This window comes from Silurus aristotelis (assembly GCF_946808225.1).
Source record: "Silurus aristotelis genome assembly, chromosome: 28".
Classification (NCBI taxonomy): Eukaryota; Metazoa; Chordata; class Actinopteri; order Siluriformes; family Siluridae; genus Silurus; species Silurus aristotelis.
The window spans coordinates 11,877,565-11,905,255 of NC_139601.1; the positions used below are offsets into that span (position 1 = coordinate 11,877,565).

General features: G+C 37.7%; 1 protein-coding gene across 1 annotated transcript in view; it reads left to right on the plus strand.

Moving 5' to 3' along the window:
• atg7 (ATG7 autophagy related 7 homolog) overlaps positions 1 to 27,691 on the plus strand; it is a 126,699-nt gene that overhangs the window by 34,601 nt on the left and 64,407 nt on the right. The window contains exons 13-16 of the mRNA XM_083534123.1: positions 9,498 to 9,692; positions 9,859 to 10,000; positions 15,177 to 15,253; positions 18,201 to 18,316. Coding sequence (XP_083390249.1) covers positions 9,498 to 9,692; positions 9,859 to 10,000; positions 15,177 to 15,253; positions 18,201 to 18,316 — 530 coding nt within the window. The remainder of the gene's footprint in view (positions 1 to 9,497; positions 9,693 to 9,858; positions 10,001 to 15,176; positions 15,254 to 18,200; positions 18,317 to 27,691) is intronic.

Here is a 27,691-nt window from a genome sequence, read left to right on the forward strand (position 1 = left end):
CACCTGCTCATTCATGCAGTTATCCAATCAGCCAATTATATATCCAAAGCACATTGCATAAAATCATGCAGATTCAGGTCAGGAGCTTTACTTAATGTTCAGAATGGGGAAAATGTATCTCTGTGCCTTAGATCATTGCAGGGATGTTGGTGCCAAATGGGATGATGGAAATATTTCAGAATCTGTTGATCTCCTGGGAATTTCACCCATACACCCTTCTCTAGAGTTTACACAGGATGGCATGAAAAATGAAAAAAACTTGAGTGGGTGACAGTTCTAGGGGTGAGAATGCCTTGTTTCTGATGGTCAGAGATAATGGTCAGATTGGTTTGAGCTGCCTGGAAGAATATAGTGATTTAAATAATCAAACTTTACAACCATAGTGACCAAGAAGGCATCTCAGTATGCAAAACAACAACCCATGACCTGGATGTCCTACAACAGCAGAAGGCTGCATTGTATTCCACTCCTGTCTGTCAAGAGCATAAGACATTTGCAAACTGAGGTCTTTGGCAAAGACAAAAAAAATCACCCAGTCTTCAAATGTCTAGTTTAAATGTGTATCCAACATTCGTGTTCTTGGCTGAAAGGAATGTAACCTGCTGTGTTCTATTGCTGCTGTTAATTTAGTTATGATAGACTGGTCATTTATTGATCTCTCATCAGCGAAGTGTTCCAGCTTGCAGACCCTGTGCACACAAGACACTAAAGCCGCATGATTTTATGTATTTTGCTGTTGCGTATACAATATCAGTTAAAAATCTGGACCCACCTTCTTCTTCAGTGGTCTTTCTTTATTTGTATTACTTTTAACATTGTACATTGATACTAAAGACACCTAAACTATGAAAGAACATGTATGGAATTATGTAGTAAACAAAAAAGTTTTAAACAACCCAGAATATGTTTTATATTTTAGATTGTCCAAAGTAGCTACATTTAGCTTTGATGCCAGTTGTGCACACTCTTGGCATTCTGTCAGTCAGCCAAGTCATGATGTAGTCCATACATTTTCTTTCATAGTTTGGATGTCTTCAGTATTAATGTACAATGCTGAAAATAATAAATCAAATAAAAACCACTGAAAGAGAAAGTGCGTCGAAACTTGCATCAACATAAAAGTTAGCAATGTGATGCATCGAATTTTAAAAAGTATGCATCAGATACAAGTTGGCATTTGTATCGTGATGCATTATTTTAACATATTTGCATTGTTAAAAAATGATTTATTTATATATAATTATTAGTAGATGCCCCGTACTTTATTATTTACAATATATTGTGACCAATATTTTATATGTAGATTGATTTCTTCTCGCTAAACTGTTTGTCAAGTGCGTTCCCTCTGCTCCACTGCTGCTACGTGAATATGATGTATCACAACACGGAGATAAGGGTTTATGCTGAGTCACCTTGAACAGTGGTCCCCAACCCCCGGGCCGTGGGCCGGCACCGGTCCGTAGGTCAATTGTTACTGGGCCGCACAGAAAGAATACATAACTTACATTATTTCCATTTTATTTATTATCCGATTCTGAACAATGTTTTATTTTGAAAAATTACCAGATTCCCACCGTCACATCTGCCTATGACTCACTCTTGATGCATGTCATGATGCCTCGGTCACATGTCTTACCTCCATCCGCTACCTTCTTAAAGGGGCTGCTCTGGCCGGTAACACACAATACATTACCGCTAAACTCAAACCCCCAAGCGTGCAAAATGAACCAAAAAAACACAGTGGACTCACCTTTATTATTATATTTAGAAAATATCAGTTTTTATGCCGGTTGTATCATTTTATTTTGTTGTATTTGTCTGCCACACCTTAAAAGCCGGTCCGTGAAAATACCATCTGACATTAAACCGGTCCGTGGCCCAAAAAAGGTTGGGGACCACTGACCTGGAATATAGATTATCATGGCAGAGGTAGAGCTGCATCTTTCTGGAGATAGAACAGGAAAATAACCTTTGGTTTTATTTAATCTGTTTTCTCTCTTTTTTTTCGCACTACAATGCAATGAAAGTGAGAAGTCAAAGAAATAAAAGTGTACTATCTACACCAGGGGTCACCAACCTTTTGAAACTGAGAGCTACTTCTTATTAATTAATCTTATACTAATTAATGTAAAGGGCTACCAGTTTGATACACACGAGTCGAAATAACAAAAACATTCTGAAATACCAAATTTGCTCAATTTACCATTAATTATATGTTGTTATTATTAATAATTAATGATATTAATCTACATCTAGTCATCTATATTTTAATATCGTCATTTTTAAATTCATACTAATGCAAGTGTGATTTAAAAAAGAATAGCAACAAAAAAAATAGATGCAGCTCACTGGTAATTGGCGCTATGGTAAGCTATTTTTAGAAAAGGCTCGCGGGCGGCTCATGTGGTCCTTGCAGGCGACCTAGTGCCATGTTGTTGACCCCTGATCTATACAATATTAAATTGCATAGCATCGGATCAGAAATCGAATCGCATGTTGCATATATATATATATATATATATATATATATATATATATATATATATATATATATATATATATATATATATATATATACAGTGAGGAAAATAAGTATTTGAACACCCTGCTAGTTTGCAAGTTCTCCCACTTAGAAATCATGGAGGGGTCTGAAATTGTTATCGTAGGTGCATGTCCACTGTGAGAGACAGTAATCTAAAAAAAAAAAAAAAACAATAATCACAATATATGATTTTTAAACTATTTATTTGTAAGATACAGCTGCAAATAAGTATTTGAACACCTGTCTATCAGCTAGAATTCTGACCCTCAAAGACCTGTTAGTCTGCCTTTAAAATGTCCACCTCCACTACATTTATTATCCTAAATTAGATGCACCTGTTTGAGGTCGTTAGCTGCATAAAGACACCTGTCCACCCCATACAATCAGTAAGAATCCAACTACTAACATGGCCAAGACCAAAGAGCTGTCCAAAGACACTAGAGACATAATTGTACACCTCCACAAGGCTGGAAAGGGCTACGGGGAAATTGCCAAGCAGCTTGGTGAAAAAAGGTCCACTGTTGGAGCAATCATTAGCAAATGGAAGAAGCTAAACATGACTGTCAATCTCCCTCGGACTGGGGCTCCATGCAAGATCTCACCTCGTGGGGTCTCAATGATCCTAAGGAAGGTGAGAAATCAGCCCAGAACTACACGGGAGGAGCTGGTCAATGACCTGAAAAGAGCTGGGACCACCATTTCCAAGGTAACTGTTGGTAATACACTAAGACGTCATGGTTTGAAATCATGCATGGCACGGAAGGTTCCCCTGCTTAAACCAGCACATGTCCAGGCACGTCTTAAGTTTGCCAATGACCATTTGGATGATCCAGAGGAGTCATGGGAGAAAGTCATGTGGTCAGATGAGACCAAAATAGAACTTTTGGGTCATAATTCCACTAAACGTGTTTGGAGGAAGAAGAATGATGAGTACCATCCCGAGAACACCATCCCTACTCTGAAGCATGGGGGTGGTAGCATCATGCTTTGGGGGTGTTTTTCTGCACATGGGACAGGGCGACTGCACTGTATTAAGGAGAGGATGACCGGGGCCATGTATTGCGAGATTTTGGGGAACAACCTCCTTCCCTCAGTTAGAGCATTGAAGATGGGTCGAGGCTGGGTCTTCCAACATGACAATGACCCGAAGCACACAGCCAGGATAAGCAAGGAGTGGCTCTGTAAGAAGCATATCAAGGTTCTGGTGTGGCCTAGCCAGTCTCCAGACCTAAACCCAATAGAGAATCTTTGGAGGGAGCTCAAACTCTGTGTTTCTCAGCGACAGGCCAGAAACCTGACTGATCTAGAGAAGATCTGTGTGGAGGAGTGGGCCAAAATCCCTCCTGCAGTGTGTGCAAACCTGGTGAAAAACTACAGGAAACGTTTGACTTCTGTAATTGCAAACAATGGCTACTGTACCAAATATTAACATTGACTTTCTCAGGTGTTCAAATACTTATTTGCAGCTGTATCATACAAATAAATAGTTTAAAAATCATACATTGTGATTTTTGGTTTTTTTTTTAGATTATGTCTCTCACAGTGGACATGCACCTACGATGACAATTTCAGACCCCTCCATGATTTCTAAGTGGGAGAACTTGCAAAATAGCAGGGTGTTCAAATACTTATTTTCCTCACTGTCTGTATATATATATATATATATATATATATATATATATATATATATATATATATATATATATATATATATATACATACAATTTGTGTGTGTTTGTGTGAGTGTAATTGTAGCCTCTTAAGTTAGTGATGGTGTGTTTAGAGGCAGGCACAAGAAGAATTTGGTCTTTTTTGTGTGCATGATACTAATGGTGCGTTATATGAATAGTGACAGACTGTCTTTTATTGCAGCTTGTTTTTTCATGCAAATTTTATAGTGTATCAGTCATCAAGAGAGAGCTATGAAAACTTCAAATGTAGACAAAAGGCTGGAAAACACAATTAGTGAAACCAGTCCTAAACTTAACCAAACACTAAGCTCATGCTAATTATCTACACTGTCTGTGCTGCAAGTCAACCTGTCTATGTAGACAGCCAAAGTAATATAATACCTCATATTCATGTTGGAGTTATTCCTTAATAAATTTACTTGCTCAATGTATTATTTTTTTGCTTAGAAAATTGGACAGGCCATTATGAGGAATTGTTATTTTTTTGTCCTTAAGTGAGCTGAATTATTAACACTAGAGAAGCCCAAACTCTGGCTTGCTGTCAGTTATTAGTTTCCGCTCTGTGACATTAATAATGAAGCCAAATCCTATTGCATTGGACAAAAAAGATAAATGTCTTGACATCTTTGCATTAAATTATCTCTGAACCGTTCATGTGAAATTTTGAGCTCAGACTGAGTCATCAGCGATGTGACTACATCTTATGTGATGCGTAGTCCCTATGCGCATGTTTGAGTGGAGATCTAAAGCTAACTGGCATTTCAGATTATTTCTGACAGTTGGCATTTGAGTCTCATTCATTCTACTTAAGCTCATTCCAGAATAATCAGGAACATCCTGTATTTTCTGTCCTAAAGATTTTAGGCCAACATGGAAAGGTGGTAAAAAAATAAGGCATTACTTTGATTGTTCTTTATAATGGTTGCCATTTTTAAGTAGATTTTTAACATCTGGTAGGATTAACAAGGTGCTCACTTTGTAATTCATGACTATTCTTGTGGTCTTCTGCTGTTGTAGCCCATCAGTCAATCAATTTTTGTGAATTCTGAAATGTTTTTCTGTTACCATTGTAACAAATGGGTGTTTCAATTATCGGAGCATTCTTGTCAGCTCAAACCCAGCTGTTTTCTGTGGGTGGAAAACCCTTGTTCATAAGAGAGAGAAAAATGGCTAGTTTGAGCTGCCGAATAGGATAACTCAAATATTCAGTCTTCATAACAATGCAAAGCATCTCCACATTTATAAAACATGAAACCTTGAGTAGAATTTGCTATAAAATTTAAATTTAGGTTCCACTTCTGTAAGCCATTAACAAGAAGCAAACTGAAATATACACAAACTGGATAGAAAAAAAAAGTAGTCGAGTATTCAAATGTCCAGTTTGAGTGAGTCTGTACCCACACAATCTGCATAATCTAGTTTTTGGCTTATAGCTCATCCTTCTTAAGGCTTGATATTTTATTGAGTTCTGCTGATTTTCTGCTCACTATTGACAGAGTGATTATTTGAGTTGCTATAGACCATGGGTCACCAAATTTCGTACTCCGATCCGAATCCGGACCGCAAGATGCCTCCAGCAAAGCCTTTTCACATCATGGAATAAATATATGCCAAACGCTATTTTCTAATTGAATCAAATGTATATCAGGCACATGAAGGTCAGCTCAGAAGAGCTGTTTGGGTCGTACAGCGTCACGGGTCGCTGCTACAGTTGCTATGCCCACTGTTGCTACGATCAGACGTGCAGTTTGCACGTGCAGTGAAGGCAGAAGAGACCGCTGTGCAAACGGATGAAACTTTCAGTGAGACAATGCGATTCGCAAAAACAAGGAAAGTTGATGCTGAAATCCGTTTTTCTGAGATGAATGGGTGGAAAGATACGCATTTATTCTTCCTGCGTCGAGATTTTTACGAGGCCTGTGTTACGAGTCTGTTGCGGTTGTCGGAAGTGGAAACATTAAACGCCATTACGAAACTAAACATAGACGCATGGGAGGAACTTTTTCTCAGCAGTCCAGATTAAGGGCACGGAAAATGAAGGAGCTCAAAGCCCAGTACGAGCGATCTACATGGCACCTCACTCGAGCATATGAGTGTTCACTGAGAATAAAGTGGATTTTAGGAAAACATAACAATCCCTTTACAGATGGGGGAAATAGTAAAGAAAAGCATGGAGGCTGCGTGTGAAACACGTTTAGATGGAAAGGAAAGATATCAACCAGGGAGACGATTAAACAAACAACTCTTTCAGCTGATGTTTCAGCTCCTCTTGTAGCTGAAACATCAGCACTCCCTGTGCTGATGTTTCAGCTACAAGAGGAGCTGAAACATCAGCACAGGGAGTGCAGTCACAACTTGATGCTGTAATTCAGACTGCACCTTGCATAGCTTTAGCAGTTGATGAATCAACTGATATTAATGACATGCTCAGCTTGTGGTGTACATCAGCTTTTACTATGCAGAGAAGAAAGATTTCATTAAGGACACCTTAGTTGTTACAACACTTACTGTACAACACACAACGATGATAGGAAAAGAAAAAGGAGCAGTGACTCCTGTGATGAAAGCGGACAATTCAGACCTCTGCTCATATCACTGTATTTTCCACCAGTCTGTTCTGTGCTCCAGAAGAGTATGCAGAAGTTATGGATACAGTGATGAAACGAACCCACTCTTTCGGGGCATCCTCATCACATCAGCATCGCCTTCTTCAAGAATTCCTAGCTTTACAGCACTATTAGATGGCTAAGCAAAGAAAGGGTGCTAGCTCACTTCTGGGCAATTAGAAATTAAACAATTTTTTTTTTAGGTATATAATTATTTGGACCTTAGCTGGAGGGTTTATTTATTAGACCTCAAGCTATTTTTAGTTGAAGACCCCTGATCTAGACATACTGTCAGCTCCAGCCAAGATGGAGCCATATTCATTTTAACTGATATTCAATATCAGAAACCAATAAGATCAGGATTTGTATAAGTATGATTTTGTGATCTTATGAATTTCACTTCTTCCTCATGATGTACAATTACATGCATAAGCAAGTATGAAAGTCTCCGTTGAATGTGAGAAAAATGGACATGTATATTTATTCCTTGTTTGTTTTGTTTGTTCTTGCATTCTTGTTATCTTGCCTTGTTTAGTTCAGAATGCAGGTGCAGAGGACATTGAAATTCCAGTGTTTCCTTTGTTCATTTTGCAACAAGATTTAAGATTATTTACTTGCTTTTAAGATGAGAACAAACGAAAAAGACCTTTAGCAAAAGAAGAAATTATGAGTGTGTGAAATGTGTTGTTGAGTACATTAAAGAGGCATGTATGGATATTTAATGATGTTTATTGTACTGTACAGTATGTGAAAATATTGTGCAGTTGCTACATTGTAAAGTAGCCTATTATATAGTCTTTGAAAGTATGCAGTTCGGGCTGCTGTAGGTAGGGTTAGAGGTTGAGGTGAGTTTACATTACAAAGAAGGAAATTCCTTCCCGTGTGTGTCTGCTTTTTTTTTTTAACCGTCCACACTCCAAAATCCTCATGACCTCCTCAGCATAATGCTTGCTTGTTCTGTGTGGTGAATTAGACTCGTGCTCTGTTTACACACTGCTCATAATTTATTGATGTTTCCTGCATTGATCAGCTCCTCCTGTTTGGCTAATGAACAGTTCGTACCTTACCTTTGCAAAACCCCTATGTGATGTAGAGCTAATTAGCTACTGCTCTGTTATCTCAGCCATAATTAATGCTCTTGCCATACTTATCTCACACACTCGCACATACGCAAAACACACATACACACTCATAGAAATCTTCTTAGCGGAATACTCATTTCAGGAGACACCAGAATGTGAGTGATGTATGATTCCCTTCAGTCTCCTCAGCATCATAGAATCGCATAGATCTTTTTTTCCCCCCACTTTACTGTTTAAATGAATAATCAAAGGAAGTCCACGGGTCACAGTGGCCCTATTATGCGCCTCTGTGAAATGTTCGGCATTAAAGCACAACAGACCCGAGCAGACATCATTAATTATACAGCGCCTGTGATTTAATAAGCTTTTCATTAACAGGGTGTATGAAAAGCCAGGCAATGATAAAGTGACCTACTTTAATGCAGTCAGTCTGCTATTAATAGCTTAAGCAGAATACAAGCTCTTGCCTTGTGTATCTTATCTTTATTCATTTTTTGTAGACTCAATGGTGTATTTTTGGCCTTTTATTTCATTCCTTTCTCTTCTTTTATCCTTTCCTGGTGAGAATCACAGTAACCAGCAACAGGTTAAATTAGTCAGCCATGATTTCTCTGTCCTTAGCCACAGATTTTAATAAAATGAGGTGTTCCCTGAGTATAATAAGGTGGAAACCAGTCACAGGATCAACATTTCTTTGTTTGTTTAATGAGCAAAAACACTTGGGGTGGTGTCTGTCATCCCAAATCTCAAACAAGTGCACTAAACAGTAGCCTTTTGCCAGTTGCCAATTGAGGTAGCATTTGATGTTGTTATGGGTGTTTCTTTAGATTCTGGGTTTCAGCTTCACAGTAGATGTGAGGCATGTGAGAGTGTGAAGGAAGACTCATGGAGACACCCAGCATGTTATCTGAGCAAGCACCGAATTTATTGTTAGTTTCAGTGATTTATGCAAAAGTTAATGCTCTTTCTCTGATTGGGGAGGTTGTAGCTCAGTGGTTAAGTCTTGGAGTTACTGATTGGAAGGCCGGAGGTTCAAGCGCTGGTATCACTCAGCTGCCACTCTTGGGGACCTTGAACAAGCCCTTAACCCTCTGTGCTCCAGGGGTGCTGTAACATAGCTGGGATATGTGAAGAAGGATTTTCACTGTGCTATAAAGTAAATATTCCTACATATATTCCTTCCTTCCTTCCTTCCTTCCTTCCTTCCGTCCGTCCGTCCGTCCGTCTGTAATAAGCTACAGTTGAAAATCATCAGTTACCCGTTGGTTCACCCACATCCTCTCCATCTACAGCTGATGCTCAACCATGCTTCCATCCACTGCTACAATTTTAATTACTTGTTTAATTTTGTGCTGGATCTGTTGCACCTTCTAGCAACAGTGAAACATATGGTTGATCATCTGGGGCACCTCTAACACTCATACATGCACTTGGAAACCTTAAAATGATCCAATCTACCTACTGTTTTGGGATTCACCAAAGCTTATGCTCAAACCCCTGCACCACATCAGTATTATATAAAAATAAATATATTTCTTGCATACTCAAAATCTTTTCTTTTCTCCGGCTGTTCCAGAATGCTAAGGGATTCAACATGAGCATCCCCATGCCCGGCCACCCCGTGAGTTTTTCTGAAGTGACAATTGCTCAGGCACAGAAAGACGTCGAACAGTTGGAGGAGCTGATCTCATCCCATGACGTTGTCTTCCTGCTTATGGACACTCGGGAGAGTCGATGGCTTCCCACCGTCATCGCAGCTAGCCAGAGAAAGGTATTAGAACTTCTACTGCTCTGAATAATACATCAGTGTATTCGTTTTTTTTTCTAGTCTGTAGTCTAGTCTGCAAATTAGTAGCAAAGTTAGAAACATGAGCTATTATGTGTTCAAAAAAAAAAAAAAAAAAAACCTCTTGCACTTAATGTATCTACTCTTCCAGCTTGTCGTGAACGCAGCTCTCGGGTTTGACACCTTTGTTGTAATGAGACACGGCCTTAAGAAACCCAAAGACTCAGACACAGGAGACTCCAGCCCTTCATCATCCTTCTCTGCATCAGATTCCTCTTCATCCTCGACTCCAGGTAGGATAGAGACTAACACTTTATTCGTTCATTTTACTTTCCTGTTGACAAAAAAAAGTGTGTGTATATATATATATAGTCCAGCCTTAATACTCACGGGGGTTACGTTTCATGACCCCTCGAGAGTAACAAAACATCGTGAGGTTATGACTCTCCCCTTTTGATGGTTCCTTTTTCAAGGGGAATTGTACTGTACTGTAAACTCAACAAAAATTGTGAATTACTTATTATAAATGTTTTATTTACTACATTAAATGAATAATACAATCATAAAATTGTTCATTATAAAATAATATAAATACTAAAATGGTTAATTTATTAGTGCAAACATTTTGAAATGTTTCTCCGAACTTTCGAGCGACTTGAAATATATATACAGTATATATATATATATATATATATATATATATATATATATATATATATATATATATATGTATATATTATGCTATTAACGTAAGTGCACAGAATGAATGGTTTGAAAATGTAAAAACCGCCCACTAGGGTAATAGATTTGCTAATACTACTTTTTTTTTTTTCCTTCAAATACGTACAGCTGAGCCACAGGCATACATTGAATTATTTAATAATTTGAACTATTATTCATCTACCGTTCAACTTTAAAGGAACAGTAAGATGTAGGAAAGATTATAATCCTGTTATCCATATGATAACCTGTGTGTAATTTTATCCCACAAGAATAAACAGTTGCAACAGTCATGAATGTGGAGGAATGCTAATGATGACTTTGCTTGACCTTTTATGGACATCGTCGTAGCGCAGTTGTTTATCTCGTATATAATCAGGGGGACATTACGCTAATGGCCATGAATAAACATTTGGAACGCTCATAAAATATTTCAGTGGGGTTTTAAATTTTAAATCCTCATTTAAATTTCTAAATGTATCACTCACTGTAAAGAACTATACAGAAGAGACAATTGGATGGAGGGCAAAAGAAAAGAAAGACGTGGTTTTTTTTTTGCGGAGACAATCCAATTCTTCTTAAAACTTTTTCATATCATCAACAAAAAATCCTTATATCATTGTTTTTGATTTTTTTTATAAGTGGTATTAGAATGCAAGTAACTGCATTGCTATAATGAGCAAAAATAAAAGGAGAAGAAGGGATTGATATTCAGGTTGTTTCACTAGATAGACTTGGTGTTTAGGTATTTCTTGAAGGGGTTTAGGGAATAAATAATATGTAGCGTACCCTGTTTTTATTAAAAAAATTATAATTAATAAAACTAATTTCATTTTAAAAGCTAGTAATGCAGCAGTTTTACTTTTTCAGACCAAGAACAAGTACAGTTTCCTTGATACTTTTTCCTTCAGTTAGAAAAACTGAAATAAGAAACTTACAAAGCATCAGGTTTTGGCAAAGATGCATCAAAATGTATTTTAAAATAAAATACCAAAACTTTTTTTACACTTTAACTTTGTGTATCAAACTGAATTACAAAATACAGCAGCCAAGCCATATATTAAAATAAACTACTGTATTTTTGTATTTTAAAAATACTAAAAAATACTTTTACAAGGGAGCATGAATTATTATTTTTTTTTAAACCTTCTATCAATTGGCCTATTTGGTCTACTGTATCCTTTCAGCATTACACTACTCATTTTATTAAGTAAACAATGTTGGATAGCAACAGCATTTCTCTGGCCGAGACACGCAATAAATCTGACATATGCAACCGGTAACAGATCAAATATTCACATACATTTCCCTGTGATCTACCAGATGAAGGTTATTTTCAAAGTAAAACAGTTTAATGTTTAACAGTTTGCGAAAACTCAATTGTATCCTAACTTGGGTGCTTGGTGTTCTGTAACAAAGGGCCTATTTTTTATCAGCAACACTAAATCAGCTACAAACAAGTCATTCATAAGAAAACAACTGACGGTACCTGTACTCATAGAAACTAGTTTCTAACTAATTACTCATTTGATTGGTAATCATCATTATAATAATATATCATGTGTCAGGCAATCAATCATGCTATAGTATGCAAAATCATGATTCTACTAAACACCTACTTAAATTAGGGTACAATACTCGGCAAACCTTCACCACCCTTTCACCATTCTTACCTTCACCACCCTTTTCCATATGGATCAATTCTCTGTTCTGATCTCAACAAATCTGGGTAAACTACTGAGTAGGCACCAATCAGAGGCTGCATTTTATGATGTCATAAAAAGTGTAAAGTATTTAACAGTATTATAAAAATGCAAAAATACAAAATACACTAAAGTATTTTGATACGAAATATGAAGCCATTTTAATCAACCCTATTATAGACAAATGACAAAATCCTATTTTTCATTCATTCATTCATTCATTCATTTTCTCCCACTTATCCGTAATTCGGGTCGCAGGGGCAGCAGTCTAAGCAGGCCCCGCCTTCGACTGCTACCCAATCCTCACAGCACCGTCCCTTACGGTCCCTCCTGCAGGTGGTGAGCCCACGGGAAGGCGGCCCCACGTCACGGACCTTGATATTTCCCTCGTAAGGGACCCCCGGAGCATAGAGGGTTAAGGGCCTTGCTCAAGGGCCCAAGAGTGGCAGCCTGGCGATACCGGGGCTTGAACCCCAGACCTTCCGATCGGCAACCCAGCGCCTTAACCGCTGGAGCCACCACTCCCCCAAAAAAATCCTATTTTATATTTGAAAAACTTATTTGAAATATATATATATATCATAGAAACTGTCCATTCCTGCATAGCATTAGCTACGTATGAACTGGATAATCAGGGACAATGGTGGCCATGGACATTCTTTATAATTGAATTAAAGTTTGTTAATATTTAATGAGGGTTATAGTTAGCTTGGATTCACTAGGGTTGATTTAGAGATGTGCAGGGTTTATTACTTTGGATTTTGTGCAGCTGCAAGCACAGGTAGTCGTCGACTTACAACCCATGCAACTTACGACCATTCGACTTTACGACCACAATCGCGAGCCGCGGCGTACGTTATTTTTTTACCAGCTTCCGGCATAATTTTACAGTACTGTACATATGGCCTACTCTACTTACGACCAAATCGTTTTACGACCCATTTAGCGGTCGCAATTGTGGTCGTAAGTAGACGACTACCTGTAAAGTACTTTTTTGTGTAGCTAATCATTATTGTCAGCCTCTAATGAGTAACTACGCTGTCTTTATTTTTTAAATACTTGCAAATGGCTGTCATTTCCTTTCATCTGTTCATTAGCGTTCCATGAGTAGGCTCAGTCCACATAGTATAACATGATGTTTATTGGTATTTGGAGTTTTTTAATGAGTGATAAGTGAGCACAGAATTAAAATATTGGGGTAGGACTGGCATCAGTACTAATGCTTCTTTAATCTAAACATCAAGTAAAGTATGAATGACAAATCTAGCATAGATTTCTGATAGAATACTAGTTTAACATGATTAGGCTGATCTAAGAGTGTTTCTAATAGCGATGGCTGTCTATTCAAACTAGCATGACCTCAACATGCCTCTACTCAAGCTGCGCTAAACAGAATGTTGAAAGCAGATGGAATAGAGATTTTATGCAACTCTACATGAAAAAACCTACATCTTTAGCTTTCACTGACTGTATTAGTACAGCTTCTACAAGCTGAATTGCTCTTAATTACGACTTGAGGAAGTGAATGAATACATTTAAGCAGTTATGCATTTTAAAAGTTGTATCGGAGAAACAAGCGTTATCAGGCGGTAAAATTTAATTCAGGTGGAGTGCAGAAAGACACTGGAATGTCACCAATTATTTAAACTCCGTGCTGCCGATCATGGCCCGACATCGATCATGTTACAAAGCAATCATAGATTTTATTTCTCTTGGGTTTTCTGTAATTTACAGCTCTAAAATAAGATATGATTTCCATTGATCTCTTTTAGGCATGTTTGAAAAATGGATATTCCATTAAAAAAAGGGAAAACTACACACCCCTTTTTTCTGCTAGTGCTTTCATGCTTGACTTGGGGGTAAAAGCAATAGCAGGAAATGAAAGGAAATTTTTTTAAATACGGTAATCACCCGTTTATCGCCGTGGTTACGTTCCAAAACCGCGGAAAACAGACCCCACCCCAAAAATGCTATTTTATGTATACAGAACTGTACTGTATTAACGTTTTACTTCATATTATAATTTATAATCATATTGTTATTAATCAATTTGATTATTTCAACATAAAACGCCATCAAAATAATTCCCTATAAGTTTTTTGGTGTATCGTGCAATCCGCAAGAGACTGGGAAAATCAGCCATACAGATTAGTTATGTGGCAAATGGGGGCACGAGATTCGAACCGGGGTAAAGTGGGGAATTACTGTATTTTTCTATTTCTACCCACACAAAAAATGGCCCAAGACCAAAAGAGTAAAATATAATTTTTCCTAATAGTCTTAACAATAAATCATTTGTCAAAAGTTGAGAAAGAATTAAAAAATTAACAAAGTAACTAATTTTTTTCTTTTGGAATTATTATTTTTTTTTTAATCTTTAAGCGTTGTTGCTAAAATTGTAGACAGATTAAGTTTTTTTTTTTTTATTAAAGGAAAAGTCAGTGTTGTTTGGCTTCACATCATTTTTCAATAGGCGTTGAATTTTTCATCAAACATTTTAAACATTATAATGATTTTATCTTGTGTTCACGAAGCCAAACATTTCCCCATTTCTGGATTTTTCCCCAAAACATTGGGGTAAAATGTCTTTTGTCCTCGCTACTTTTTTAGCTAATGACTGTACTTTTGTACTTTTTCGTATAACAAGTTGTTTTTTATTAACGTCCTTTTCCAGTCACATTTACATATAGGGAATCTGCAGATGATATGCAAGCTTATTTAATTTTAAAACATTTAAAACAAATTTCATGTTTGATATGATTAGGTAACCTAAATTTATAAATAACTGCATGATAAAAAGTTTAATTTATATGAATTAATTGTATAGCACAATAATATACAGTCTCCTAAAAGTGAATACACCCCTCACATTTTAGCAACCATTGTAGTATATCACTGTGGTATATCTAAAGGGTTTAAACTATAGAAATGAAATTTGGATATATTTTAGAGTAGTCAATGTGCATCAAAGAGTTAATAACAAGCACAAATGAGCACATTCTTAATTTATATTAATTTTTAAATGTTGTACTGTTCATATTTTCAGGAACATCTCTGTTCTCTAACATACCTGGACACCGACTCGGTTGTTACTTCTGCAATGATGTTGTTGCACCTGGTGATGTAAGTTTCCACGCTTCCTTTAACAATCATTAGTTCTCATTTGGAGATGTGTCTAGATTTATTCATTTAGCCATCAATTCATTCATTCGTTCACCCATACATTATTCTACCCATCTATCATTCATTTATAAAAATGTATCTTTCCATCCATCCACAATCTATCTTATTGCATCTGTCCATTACCAATCTCTTCGATTTTGTGCACTGATCGCGCAATTAAATTCCATCCATCCATCCATCCATCCATCGATCCATCCATCCATCCATCCATCCATCCATCTATCCATCCATCCATCCATCCATCACATATTGCATACTTATTTATGTTTGGATTTCATACTGTAGTTATAGAAATATGTCAGATACCTGTACATATATGGCACATATATTTAAAAATGGCCGTTTTTATATATGTAACATATTTTCCCAAATACACATATATATATATATATATATATATATATATATATATATATATATATATATATATATATATATATATATATATATATATATATATATAAAACACATATATGCGTATAGAGTACATGTCTTTATATGGGTAAATGATGTTTATCCTTGTATTTATAATACAAACACATTGTAATTGTGTTATACATAAAATTTACTTTTTTCCAATAACTTATTACTTACTTTATATAACTACATTTTGTTTCCTTAATTCCATTAAATAAATGGTCAAAATTTTTTTTATACATTTATTGTTGTTTTACAATTGCTTCCAGAGTAAAAAAAAAAAAAAAGAGCAAGCAGCAAGACATATTGCAGTACTTTAATTGAAGCAATTGTTTAAAACCTGGGTGCCAACAAGTAACAGGGATCAACAAGGAACTAAATTTTACATTAAACATAATGTAACAAAAATGTAACATTGTAATATTAAACATTATTTTGACATTTGTAAAGTAATACTTTGATATTATTAAATCAATGTGCATATTACCGTAATTTCCGGACTATTAAACGCACCCAAATAGAAGCCGCACCCACTGAATTGTACAAAGATTTTTATTTTGAACATAAATAAGCCGCACCTGTCTATAAGCCGCACCCGTCTACACTGAAACTAATGAACTTTACACAGGCTTTAATAAAAGACAGTGTCTGTAACACGACTTGTATATAAACAGTAGCCTACCAAGAAAGTCATTGTTCACTGTCTTCCTCCTTCCTTTCACAACAATTTCTCGCGAGAGTTTATCTTTTGGCATCGTCGTGCGTTTAAAAATCACCATCGGTGAAGCTTTTCTCCCGATGCCGTGCAGCTCAGAACACAGGTGAAGTGCGTTTTCATGCCCGGTTGTTTTCAGCGTGACGAATGATTCGCATTTCCTGTAGACAGTCCGAGTGAGCGACAGGTCAAACGTCAGAGGAACATCATCCATATTTATGATGTGGTGCGGCCCAATTCAGTGGAAGCGCATCTGATTTAATATAAAGAGTTTCATTGGTTCACCTGAACCCGTTCGGCAATTTCATTTGTCTAATGTTATGGGGCTCAGTTTATTTGCTTGAAGTTTGTGAAACCGGGAAAAACCCCGGAAAAATCCATAAATTAGCCGCTTCATTGTTTAAGCCGCGGGGTCCAAAGCGTGGGGAAAAAAGTAGCAGCTTATAGTCCGGAAAATACGGTACACATTGATTAATAAATCAATGTGCTCTTTCTCCTGATCTGGAACTTAAAAATCAAGTCAGAAATTTGGGAATTATTTCACTCCAAAAAAACTCATATACGTATCTAAAATACAGAAAACAAGAGACCACAACCCTTTCACAATGAAATTACACGAGTAAAGTTGACGAAAAAAATAAAGGAAAATAACATACCATAATTTAGTGATTGTGTAATGATGTTACACAGACGAAGTCTCTAAAATAGTAAAAGAAATATATATAGATAATACTTTTCTATAATAATAATATTAATAATAATAATTTTTTGTAATGAAAAACGCATTAAGTTTGTTTCATTTTAGGCACACAATTTGTTTTAAAATGAAAGCAAACCTTTTGTATGTCGCTCTGGATAAGGGCGTCTGCTAAATGCTGCAAATGTAAATGTAGCTAACTTTCATATGCGGTCGACTAAGTGTGTTTATCCAACGTTAACGCAAACGTTATTTGCAAATTTATACGCACATAATTTGCTTAAATATGATGCATAAAGGCAAACATATGTCTTCCAGTCTTTAAGTTACAAATATTTACTAACAGATGAGAAATCCTATAAACGTTTACATTTAGGGAACATTCATGTTTGTTCGAGAGTTAGCTTATTAGCAAAGTAAAATGTGCGTCAAGATGACAAAGCTGTTTAAAAACCAAACGTAATCTGATGAACATAGTGAATCGACAGTACATCTTATAATAATTACTCAAAAATATTTCTTTATTTTTATAGAAGGCAGGAAATAGTTAATTCGCCCATAACTGCAATCATGGCAAAACTAAGATATTTATCAAATCAAGAGCAACTAAATCTTAAAAATAGTTGATGTTTAAGTGAAAATGATTTATAAATATAAAGAAATATCTTGCCTTGTGAAATCTCCACATTTTTTCATCTAAAAATCCGTCTATATTCAGCATCAGCCTTAGATATTAAGTTCCACATGTTTGAACGCATACTTTATTATATATGTCTCAAGCAACCAATAGAACTACAAATATGTTCATATATCTTTACATATATTAAATGTCATTTTATATATATGTTCATATATACGGCCATGGATCAGATTTCTGTATAGGATTGTTTGGTTTGGTTCATTTCATTGAGGTACAAATATATTTGTTTGTTCTATTTGATAAAAATTTAATTGATAACTTAGTTATATCATTTGGATCAGTCACTTTAATTTTATATTTTATTGACTAATGAGAATGTTTAGAATTGTTGTCCAATGTATGTGCCATTTTTATCCAGTCGACCCGAGACAGGACTCTGGATCAGCAGTGTACAGTGAGCAGGCCTGGTCTGGCCATGATTGCTGGAGCTTTGGCTGTTGAGCTGATGGTTTCCATCCTACAACATCCAGAGGGGTGAGCATTACATAATATCTATACATAAACCCCTCCTAGTTTAGTCTCACACCTTGTGCTTATGTGACCATTAACCACTTTCCTGTCTTGGACACCAAATCAATCCCTTGGCCCCGTTTAGAGCACAGAAGTAAGCCAAAGCAGAGCCCAACATTATGCTCAGACCTGTGCTAAAATGCCACAGCATAACAACTGTGTTACTGTAGCATACGATTTTTACTTTATTTTCTAACTTTTAGCTCAAAGAGCAAAAGGAAAATATACCTTGAGTTAAGTTTCCCCGACTTTACAAGAGATGAGCACATACAGAAGATATTATAATGTGACATATATCGATACTCATAAAATGACTGATGAATATATGGATTTAAATTATTGTATTATATAAAGTGTAATATGAATTATTTTTACAATATGTAGAGTAGATATGTGCATCGATGATTTGGATAAAGGTGAAATTGATACTGAAAGTAAGAATGTTAACAGAATGCGAGATAGTGCAGAATACAAGATACATGTGTTTAACTGATGAATTCATCAGAATACATTCCAGGATAAAACCTAAAAGCATGATTTTTATTTTAAAGCAGTTAGTATGCTGCTCCACATACATAACTAATGCTACATAGTTTCTTAAGGAATTACAATGTTGCCCTTTTTGTATCTAATACTGGATTCTAGCTGCTCAACAGACCTGGTTCTTTTTTGTCATGTTTTTTGTTTCATGATGCGCCAAATATTTTCAATTGGCAAAAGGTCTGGACTGCAGACAGGCCAATCCAGCATCTGGACTCTTCTATTTTTCAACCATGCTGTTGTTTTAGATGCAGTATGTGGTTTAGCATTGTCTTAGTGAAATATGCAGGACCGTTCCTGTAAAAAAAATTGTCTGGGAACTAAAGCTATATATACATTTCAACATTAATAGTGCCTTTCCAGATATGCAAGCTGCCCTTTCCATAGGCACTAATGCACCCCCATACCATCACAGATTCAGAGTTTTGAATTGTGTGCCATTGGTTGGATGGTTTCTCTCTTTTTCAGTCTGGTGTTAAAGGTTTCCAAATAGAATTTCAAATTCTACTGATCACAGAACAGTTTTTCCAGTTGGCCCCAGTCCATTTTAAATGAGCTTTGGCTCATAGAAGGTGGTGGCATTTCTGAATAGTGTACACATATGACTTCAGGTTCCCTGGTGGTCTAGTGGTTAGGATGCGGCGCTCTCACCGCTGCGGCCCGGGTTCGATCCCCGGTCAGGGAACCAACCCCAGCCACTCTTAGTGCCGGTCCCAAGCCCCGATAAATGGGGAGGGTTGCGTTAGGAAGGGCATCCAGCGTAAAAACGTGCCAAATCAAAACATGCGGATGATCCGCTGTGGCGACCCCTAACGGGAGAAGCCGAAAGAAAGTATACATATGCCTTCTCCTTTGCATGATAGAGATTTAACCTGTGTTTGTAGATGACAAAAGCGTGTATACCGACTACGATCTCTTGAGGTTTTTTTGCGACCATGCCGTGATTTTCATTACAGAATCATGTCTGACTGTTTTTCATACTTGTCCCTTGCACACAGAGAGGTTCCATAGATATTCATAAGCTTTTTGATATATTTTTTTCTACTGTAAATAAAGAGATATTTAACAAGTTTGTTATTTTATGTTAAAGGAAATTGAAATTGGTCCAAAATTTGTAGATGCAGTTTTTCGCAGATTCGTGAACATCTTTTTTTAGGATTTTTATACTCAATTATGTTACTAACCGGTTGCCAATTCACCTTATTAGTTACTAAATGTTTCTTCAGCTGTTTCTTTTTAAGTAACAATTATATTTCAAGCCTTCTGTTGCCTTCTCCCAACCTTTTTGAGACCTGTTGCAGCCATCAAATTCAATATTACCGTTTTTTTTTCCTTAAAATGGTACATTGCATTCTGATTTATTTACATTTTACACTGCTTCCCACCTTTTTTTTAAATTATGGTTATAATGAAAGGTTAACTTCTTCTTCTTCTTTCAGCTGCTCCCATTAGGGGTCGCCACAGCGGATCATCCGTCTCCATACCACCCTGTCCTCTACATCTGCCTCTTTCACACCAACTACCTGCATGTCTTTCCTCACCACATCCATGAACCTCCTCCTTGGCCTTCCTCTTTTCCTCCTACCTGGTGGATCCATCTTCAGCATTTTTCTACCAATATAATTCATGTCCCTCCTCTGCACATGTCCAAACCATCTCAATCTCGCCTCCCTCACCTTGTCACCAAAACATCCTACATGTGCTGTCCCTCTAATAAACTCATTTCTAATCTTGTCCATCCTCGTCACTCCCAACGAAAACCTTAACATCTTCAGCTCTGCTACCTCCAGCTCCACCTCCTGTCTTTTACTCAATGCCACTGTCTCTAATCCATACAACATCACAGGTCTCACCACAGTCCTATAAACTTTCCCTTTCATTCCTGCAGATACCCTACTATCACAAATCACTCCTGTCACTCTTCTCCACCCACTCCACCCTGCCTGCACTCTTTTCTTTACTTCTCTAACACACTCTCCATTACTTTGCACTGTGGACCCTAGGTACCTGAACTCCTCCACCTTCTCCACCTCTTCTCCCTTCAACCGCATCACTCCACTGCCCTCCCTTTCATTCACACACATGTACTCTGTCTTACTCCTACTGACTTTCATTCCCCTTCTCTCAAGCGCATATCTCCACCTCTCCAGGCTCTTCTCAACCTGCTCTCTACTCTCACCACAAATCACAATATCATCTGCAAACATCATAGTCCAGGGAGACTCCTGTCTGACCTCGTCCGTCAACCTGTCCATTACCACTGCAAACAGGAAAGGGCTCAGGGCCGATCCTTGATGCAGTCCAACCTTCACCCTGAACCAGTCTGTCGTACCTACTGCACACTTCACTGCCGTCACACTGTCCTCATACATGTCCTGCACCACCCTCACATACTTCTCTGACACACCTGACTTCCTCATACAATACCACAACTCCTCTCTCGGCACCCTGTCGTACGCTTTCTCTAAATCCACAAATACACAATGCAGCTCCTTCTGTCCTTCTCTATACTTCTCCATCAACATCCTCAAAGCAAATAAGGCATCTGTGGTGCTCTTCCTCGGCATGAAACCATACTGTTGCTCACAGATGGTCACCTCTTCTCTCAGCCTGGCTTCCACTACTCTTTCCCATAACTTCATGGTGTGACTGATCAACTTAATTCCCCTGTAGTTACTGCAGGTCTGCACATCTCCCTTATGCTTAAAGATCGGTACCAGCACACTCCTTCTCCATTCCTCAGGCATCCTCTCCCCTTCCAGAATCCTTTTAAACAATCTGGTTAAAAACTCCACTGCCATCTCTCCTAAACATCTCCACGCTTCTACCGGTATGTCATCTGGTCCAACCGACTTTCCATTCTTCATCCTCTTAATCGCTGCTCTCACTTCCTCCTTACTAATCCTATCTACATCCTGCTTCACCAACTCCACATCCTCCAACCTTCTCTCTCTCTGATTTTCCTCATTCATCAGCTGCTCAAAATACTCCCTCCATCTTCTCAACACACTCTCCTCATTAGTCAACACATTTCCCTCTCCATCCTTTATTGCTCTAACTTGCAGTACATCCTTCCCAGCTCGGTCCCTCTGCCTGGCCAATCGGTATAAATCCTTTTCTCCTTCCTTAGTGTACCTGCTGCCGCATCTCCTTGTACTCCTGCCTACTTTTCTCATCACTCTGTCGATCCCACTTCTGTTTTGCCAACCTCTTTCCCCTAATGCTCTCCTGCACTTCCTCATTCCACCACCACGTCTCCTTGTCTTGCTTTCTATTTCCAGATGTCACAGAAAAGTACTTTTCTAGTTGCCTCCCTCATCACTCCTGCAGTAGTTGCCCAATCATCCGGCACCTCTTCACCACCACCAAGCCCCTGTCTGACCTCTTCCCTGAACCTCACACTACACTCTTCCTCCTTCAGTTTCCACCATCTTATTCTTCTTTCAATCCTTATTTTCCTCCTCTTTTTCTTCGCCTCCAAAACCATCCTACAGACCACCATCCGATGCTGTCTAGCTACACTGTCCCCCGCCAACACCTTACAGTCTCCAATCTCCTTCAGGTTGCATCTCCTACACAGAACATAATCCACCTGTGTGCACCTTCCTCCACTCTTATACGTCACCCTATGATCCTCCTTCTTCTTAAAATACGTGTTCACCACTGCCATTTCCATCCTTTTAGCAAAATCTACCACCATCTGCCCTTCCACATTCCTCTCCTTAAAACCATACCTACCCATCACCTCCTCATCACCTCTGTTCCCTTCACCTACATGCCCATTAAAGTCTGCCCCAATCACCAATCGTTTTTTCCTAGGTACACCATCTACCACTTCATCTAATTCACTCCAGAATCTTTTCATCTCCTCCATCTCACAGCCAACTTGTGGAGCATAGGCACTGATGACATTTATCATCATCCCTTCAACCTCCACCTTCACGATCATCACCCTGTCAGAAACTCTCTTCACCTCCACTACACTCTTACTGTACTCTTCCTTCAGAATCACCCCTACACCATTTCTCTTTCCATCCACACCATGATAAAACAGTTTAAACCCACCTCCAATGTTCCTGGCCTTACTCCCTTTCCACTTGGTCTCCTGAACACACAGCATATCTACCTTTCTCCTCTCCATCATATCAGCTATCTCTCTCCCTTTACCAGTCATAGTACCAACATTTAAAGTACCAACCCGAACCTCTACTCTCCTACACTGCTCCTTTTCCTGCCGCCTCTGTAGACGTCTTCCTCCTCTCCTTATCCTCCTTCGGCCAACAATAGCCCAATTTCCACCGGTACCCTGTCGGCTAACGATACCTGTGGCGGTCATTGTTAACCCGGGTTTCGACCGATCCGGTATGAAATTCTCATTTGTGATCCGCATATATGATTTGGCACATGTTTTACGCTGGATGCCCTTCCTAACGCAACCCTCCCTCATATTTGCATAAGAGTGCACTGGCTTGTGCCCCCCTAATGGCTTGGTTATAATGAAAGGTTAACATTTTTTGTAAATAATCAATATTTATAATTTGGTGGAATCTGACGCAATTTATCCCGAAATTAATGACGGCTCAAACTGACACTTGAGAAAAAGAGAAAAAAAAAACAGAATAACTATAGCAAAGTATTTTTAAACACTCAAAAACTTTGCTTTTTTTTATTATTTTTTTTATCAGATTGAGTTAGAGAAAATGCCTTTGTAGTCGTTTCTTCGCTTCAGCATATTGCGATATTTTCCAAAGTTATGATCGGGGTTGTTCATCCTCAAGGGCGAGTTTGAAGATGGATACCTACAGTGTAGATTTATCTTTATAGTGTAGCAGGAGGTCACTGCCAATGACAGCACAATTCTCAACAATCTTTTTTTAATCTACATCAAGACGTTGATTGAATGCTAAAGTTTTTTCCCTGCAAATGTGCCTCCTGAAATTGCACAAAATAAACCCATATTCCATGTACAAATATCTTATATGTCCAGGGAACAATCTAGAATCTAGCTATACACACTATATCGACAAAGGTATTGGGACACCTGACTTTTCCTGCCATATGTTTTGCACCAAAACAGTTACCACAGAAGCTGAAAGCACATTATTCTATAGGATGTCTTTGGATGGTGTCGCATTGTCCCAACTTTGAGACCCAAACCTGCATGACAAAGCAATCTTGCACAAAGCAATTTTAATGAAGATATGCTTAACATGGGTTGTGGTGGAAGATCTTGAGAGGCCTGCTTTAGAGCTCTGACCTCATCCCAATTGGACACATTTGGGATGAATTAAAACCATGACTGCACCCCAGGCCTCCTCACCTCACCTACACCTGCTTTTACTAACACTTCTGTGGCTGAACGAGCACAAATCTCCACAACCACCCTCCAAAATCTACTGGAACATCCGAGAAGACTGGAGGTCATTATAACAGGGGAGGATTAAATGTTAAATGGGATGTTGAAAGTATGCAAATACAAATCTCATAGTCAGATGTCCAAAAATCTTTTAGTCCTTATACTGTTTTTATCTATGATGCATTGTATCTCATCATCTGATATGATCTATGCACTATCTGTGATGTATACTACTTTTGGATGTTTCAAAGTAAATAGAGTCCTTATGTTTCACAGACGCATTAGGCGATTTTGGAGAAAGCATGATGGGTCTACAACAAAAGATAGAACAAAGGGAGATGGAGAATTCTTGTCCTTTTCACTTTAGATTCCTTGCTAAAATGTTTGGCTCTGGGGATTTTGAAGTGGATTAGAATATACATGTCCTGATGTGTCTTTGCACAAAGTATAAAGAAATCTGCTACTAAGATGTGTGGTAATGTGACACGTGCTCATAGCATCCTGAAGCAAGGCATCGAGTTGAGAAAAATACCTGTCCGTTTTGCAAATTCCAACATGCCCTTTTGACTGCTGTCATCTTGCTATCTTTTATCTAAACAACGACATAGCTAACAGCTTTTCAGCTGAAAAATGAGTTCTGGCAAAAAGCCTCATGATGTGAAGAACGACTACCTTCCAGGCGTTGTGGGCTTGGATAAAATCGCACTTCGGTGTCTTATATCCTGTTGACATTTATGTTCTGATTGACATGAAAGCCCGTTTATCATTGCGGAATGGTTGGGAGGCGTGAAGGTGGGGTTGGGGTGTTGAGGCAAAAATACCTACTGATAATTAAAGATGTCTTCATGCTTCATAAAGCAGAGGCACCTGCAAGCTTCAAAATGGCAAAATAATTGATTGAAATGCAACTCATTGGTCAGGAAATGAACCAGAATCAAACATTTTGATGAAGTAATTTAGTATGGGATAACTTTTCCCTTCGATTTCATTTAAATGCTTAGTGGGTACATTTGCAAACCGAGTCAATATTGTTCCATTTGTTGTTGATGGATTGAAACAGTTGATGAGTATGAGAAAATGTTGCAGTCATGCAGTCAGACATGTGCACAAAAGGATTATACAATTGAATTTCCCTGGTTTTAGCACAGGAGGCATCAGGAGTGCACATGTTTCATTCGTGTTCATTTCCTGACCAAAGATTTATTGTTAAAAACATTCAAACCTTCATATTGTGCCATTTTAGTCTTGGTCTCCTTTTAATTGTTTAGGATTATACATTATTTAACTTGCGATGGTGAGACTTTCTAACAACTAACACAATGGTTGGATCTGTGATGATCACAAATGTTGAGCTCAGTAGCTCCTACTTTTATACCAAAGACTGTAGAAAGAACATTTACTTATAATCTTATACTCCAGTGCTCATGTTAGTTCTCACTCTCCAGTGTTCTGTATTTTTGAAAGATTTATAATCGCACTCTTGATATCACCCAAATGAGGATGGGTTCCCCTTTTGAGTCTGGTTCCTCTCAAGGTTTCTTCCTCATAACATCTAAGGGAGTTTTTCCTTGTCACAGTCACCATGGCTGCTCATCAGGGACAAATACACATCATTCACCTTGACTGTTGATTTCTGTAAAGCTGCTTTGAGACGATGTCTGTTGTGAAAAGCGCTATAGAAATAAGCTTGACTTGACTTGACTTGAATTGTCTAAACGTTATTATGTGATCAGTGAGTCTACAGCAGTGGTAAATGTAAGTAAATGTATTTAAGTAAATGTAATTTGTTACTGTACTTAATAGCTTTTTCGTGTATTTGTACTTTACTGACGTATTTCAATTTGGAGAGACTTTTACTTTCACTTCACTACATTTCAAATAAGAAATCTTTTTACTTTTTGCATTTTGCGAAATCAGTCGTTCCTTTTTGTTTGAGTGGATAAAAAGCACTCAGCAAGCCACCAATCCACCAATCAGGGTAGAGTGCGAACTCTGTCACTGCATACAGTTCGGTGTCAGTTCAACAGCAAGCAGAACATTTTGAGAGCAATAAATGATGGAAGAAACTCCTGACTGCACAACTCCCGTGGCCTTATTTGCGCCATTTCTTTTTTTTTTTTAAGTAGTTGAAAAAAAAGGTTTTGGGCTCATGATCATTTTAATAGATATCAATCAGTGTTTGACTCATTAATATCATTCTATTAATAGATTGTTTTACTAAGAGTAACATCAGAGTCCTTCCACATAAACTGAGTTGATTAAACAAAGAGTCTTGTGACATAATGATCATTATAGGAATATTATAGTCATAGTAAATCATAGTACTTTGAATACTTAAGTACATTCGAAGGCAAATTATTTTGTACTTTTACTCAAGTGTAGGTTTAATGGGATTACTTTTAATGGAGTCATATTTTACCAAGTGCATCTCTTAGTTTAACTCAAGTACATGCTTCGTGTTCTTTGTCCATCACCGGTCTACAGTCAAGTCAAGTCAATTCATGTCAAGTTTATTTCTATAGCGCTTTTCACAACAGACATTGTCTTAAAGCAGCTTTACAGAAATCAACAATTAAGGTGAATGGTGTGCATTTATCCCCGATGAGCAGCCATCGTGGCAAAAAAAAACTCCCTTAGATGTTATGAGGAAGAAACCTTGAGAGGAACCAGACTCAAAAGGGGAACCCATCCTCATTTGGTTACCTACAGGTTAACAAAATTCTGTCATGTATCTGAACGATAGATGTTTCTGTCTAAAAAAAATACATTTATACATAAACTGAGCACAATTATGCCCCTGAAATCAAAGCTTTATCCAAAATCCAGATTGTAGCTAGTCTTCTGAGCTTATGTTAGCCACATATAAACACAGCCCATTTGTGAACATGTGAGGCAAACTGTATCTAAAATAATTAAATAACACCGGAATCTCAGCAGGGCTCATTAAAAATGTCTGACCCAGAGGCAATATTAGCGGTCCCTTAGTTTGTGTTTATGCAAGTTATATTATTCATTTATACCCTACCTTAAACTCACTGAGGAAATGACAAGAAAACATAGAGGGATTTATTAACACACATTTGAAAGCTCATGAATGAAAGAAAGCCGCATAACTGTATTTTAGTCATAATAAAATGGACATGGCTTGAAATATAGAGTATATACACTCACCGGCCACTTTATTAGGTACACCTTACTAGTACCGGGTTGGACCCCCCCCCCCCCCCCCCCGGTACATGCCTAAATGCATTGAGTTGCTGCCATGTGATTGGCTGATTAGCAATTTGCGTTAACGAGCAGTTGGACGTTATAAAGTGGCCGGTGAGTGTATGTGGAGAACAAAGGCATATATTTGTGCATTAACTTGCTTCCCTATTATAAAAACAAGCAGCTCCTTCAAGCAAACAAATGAAATATTCCAGGAACTGATTCATGATAAATAA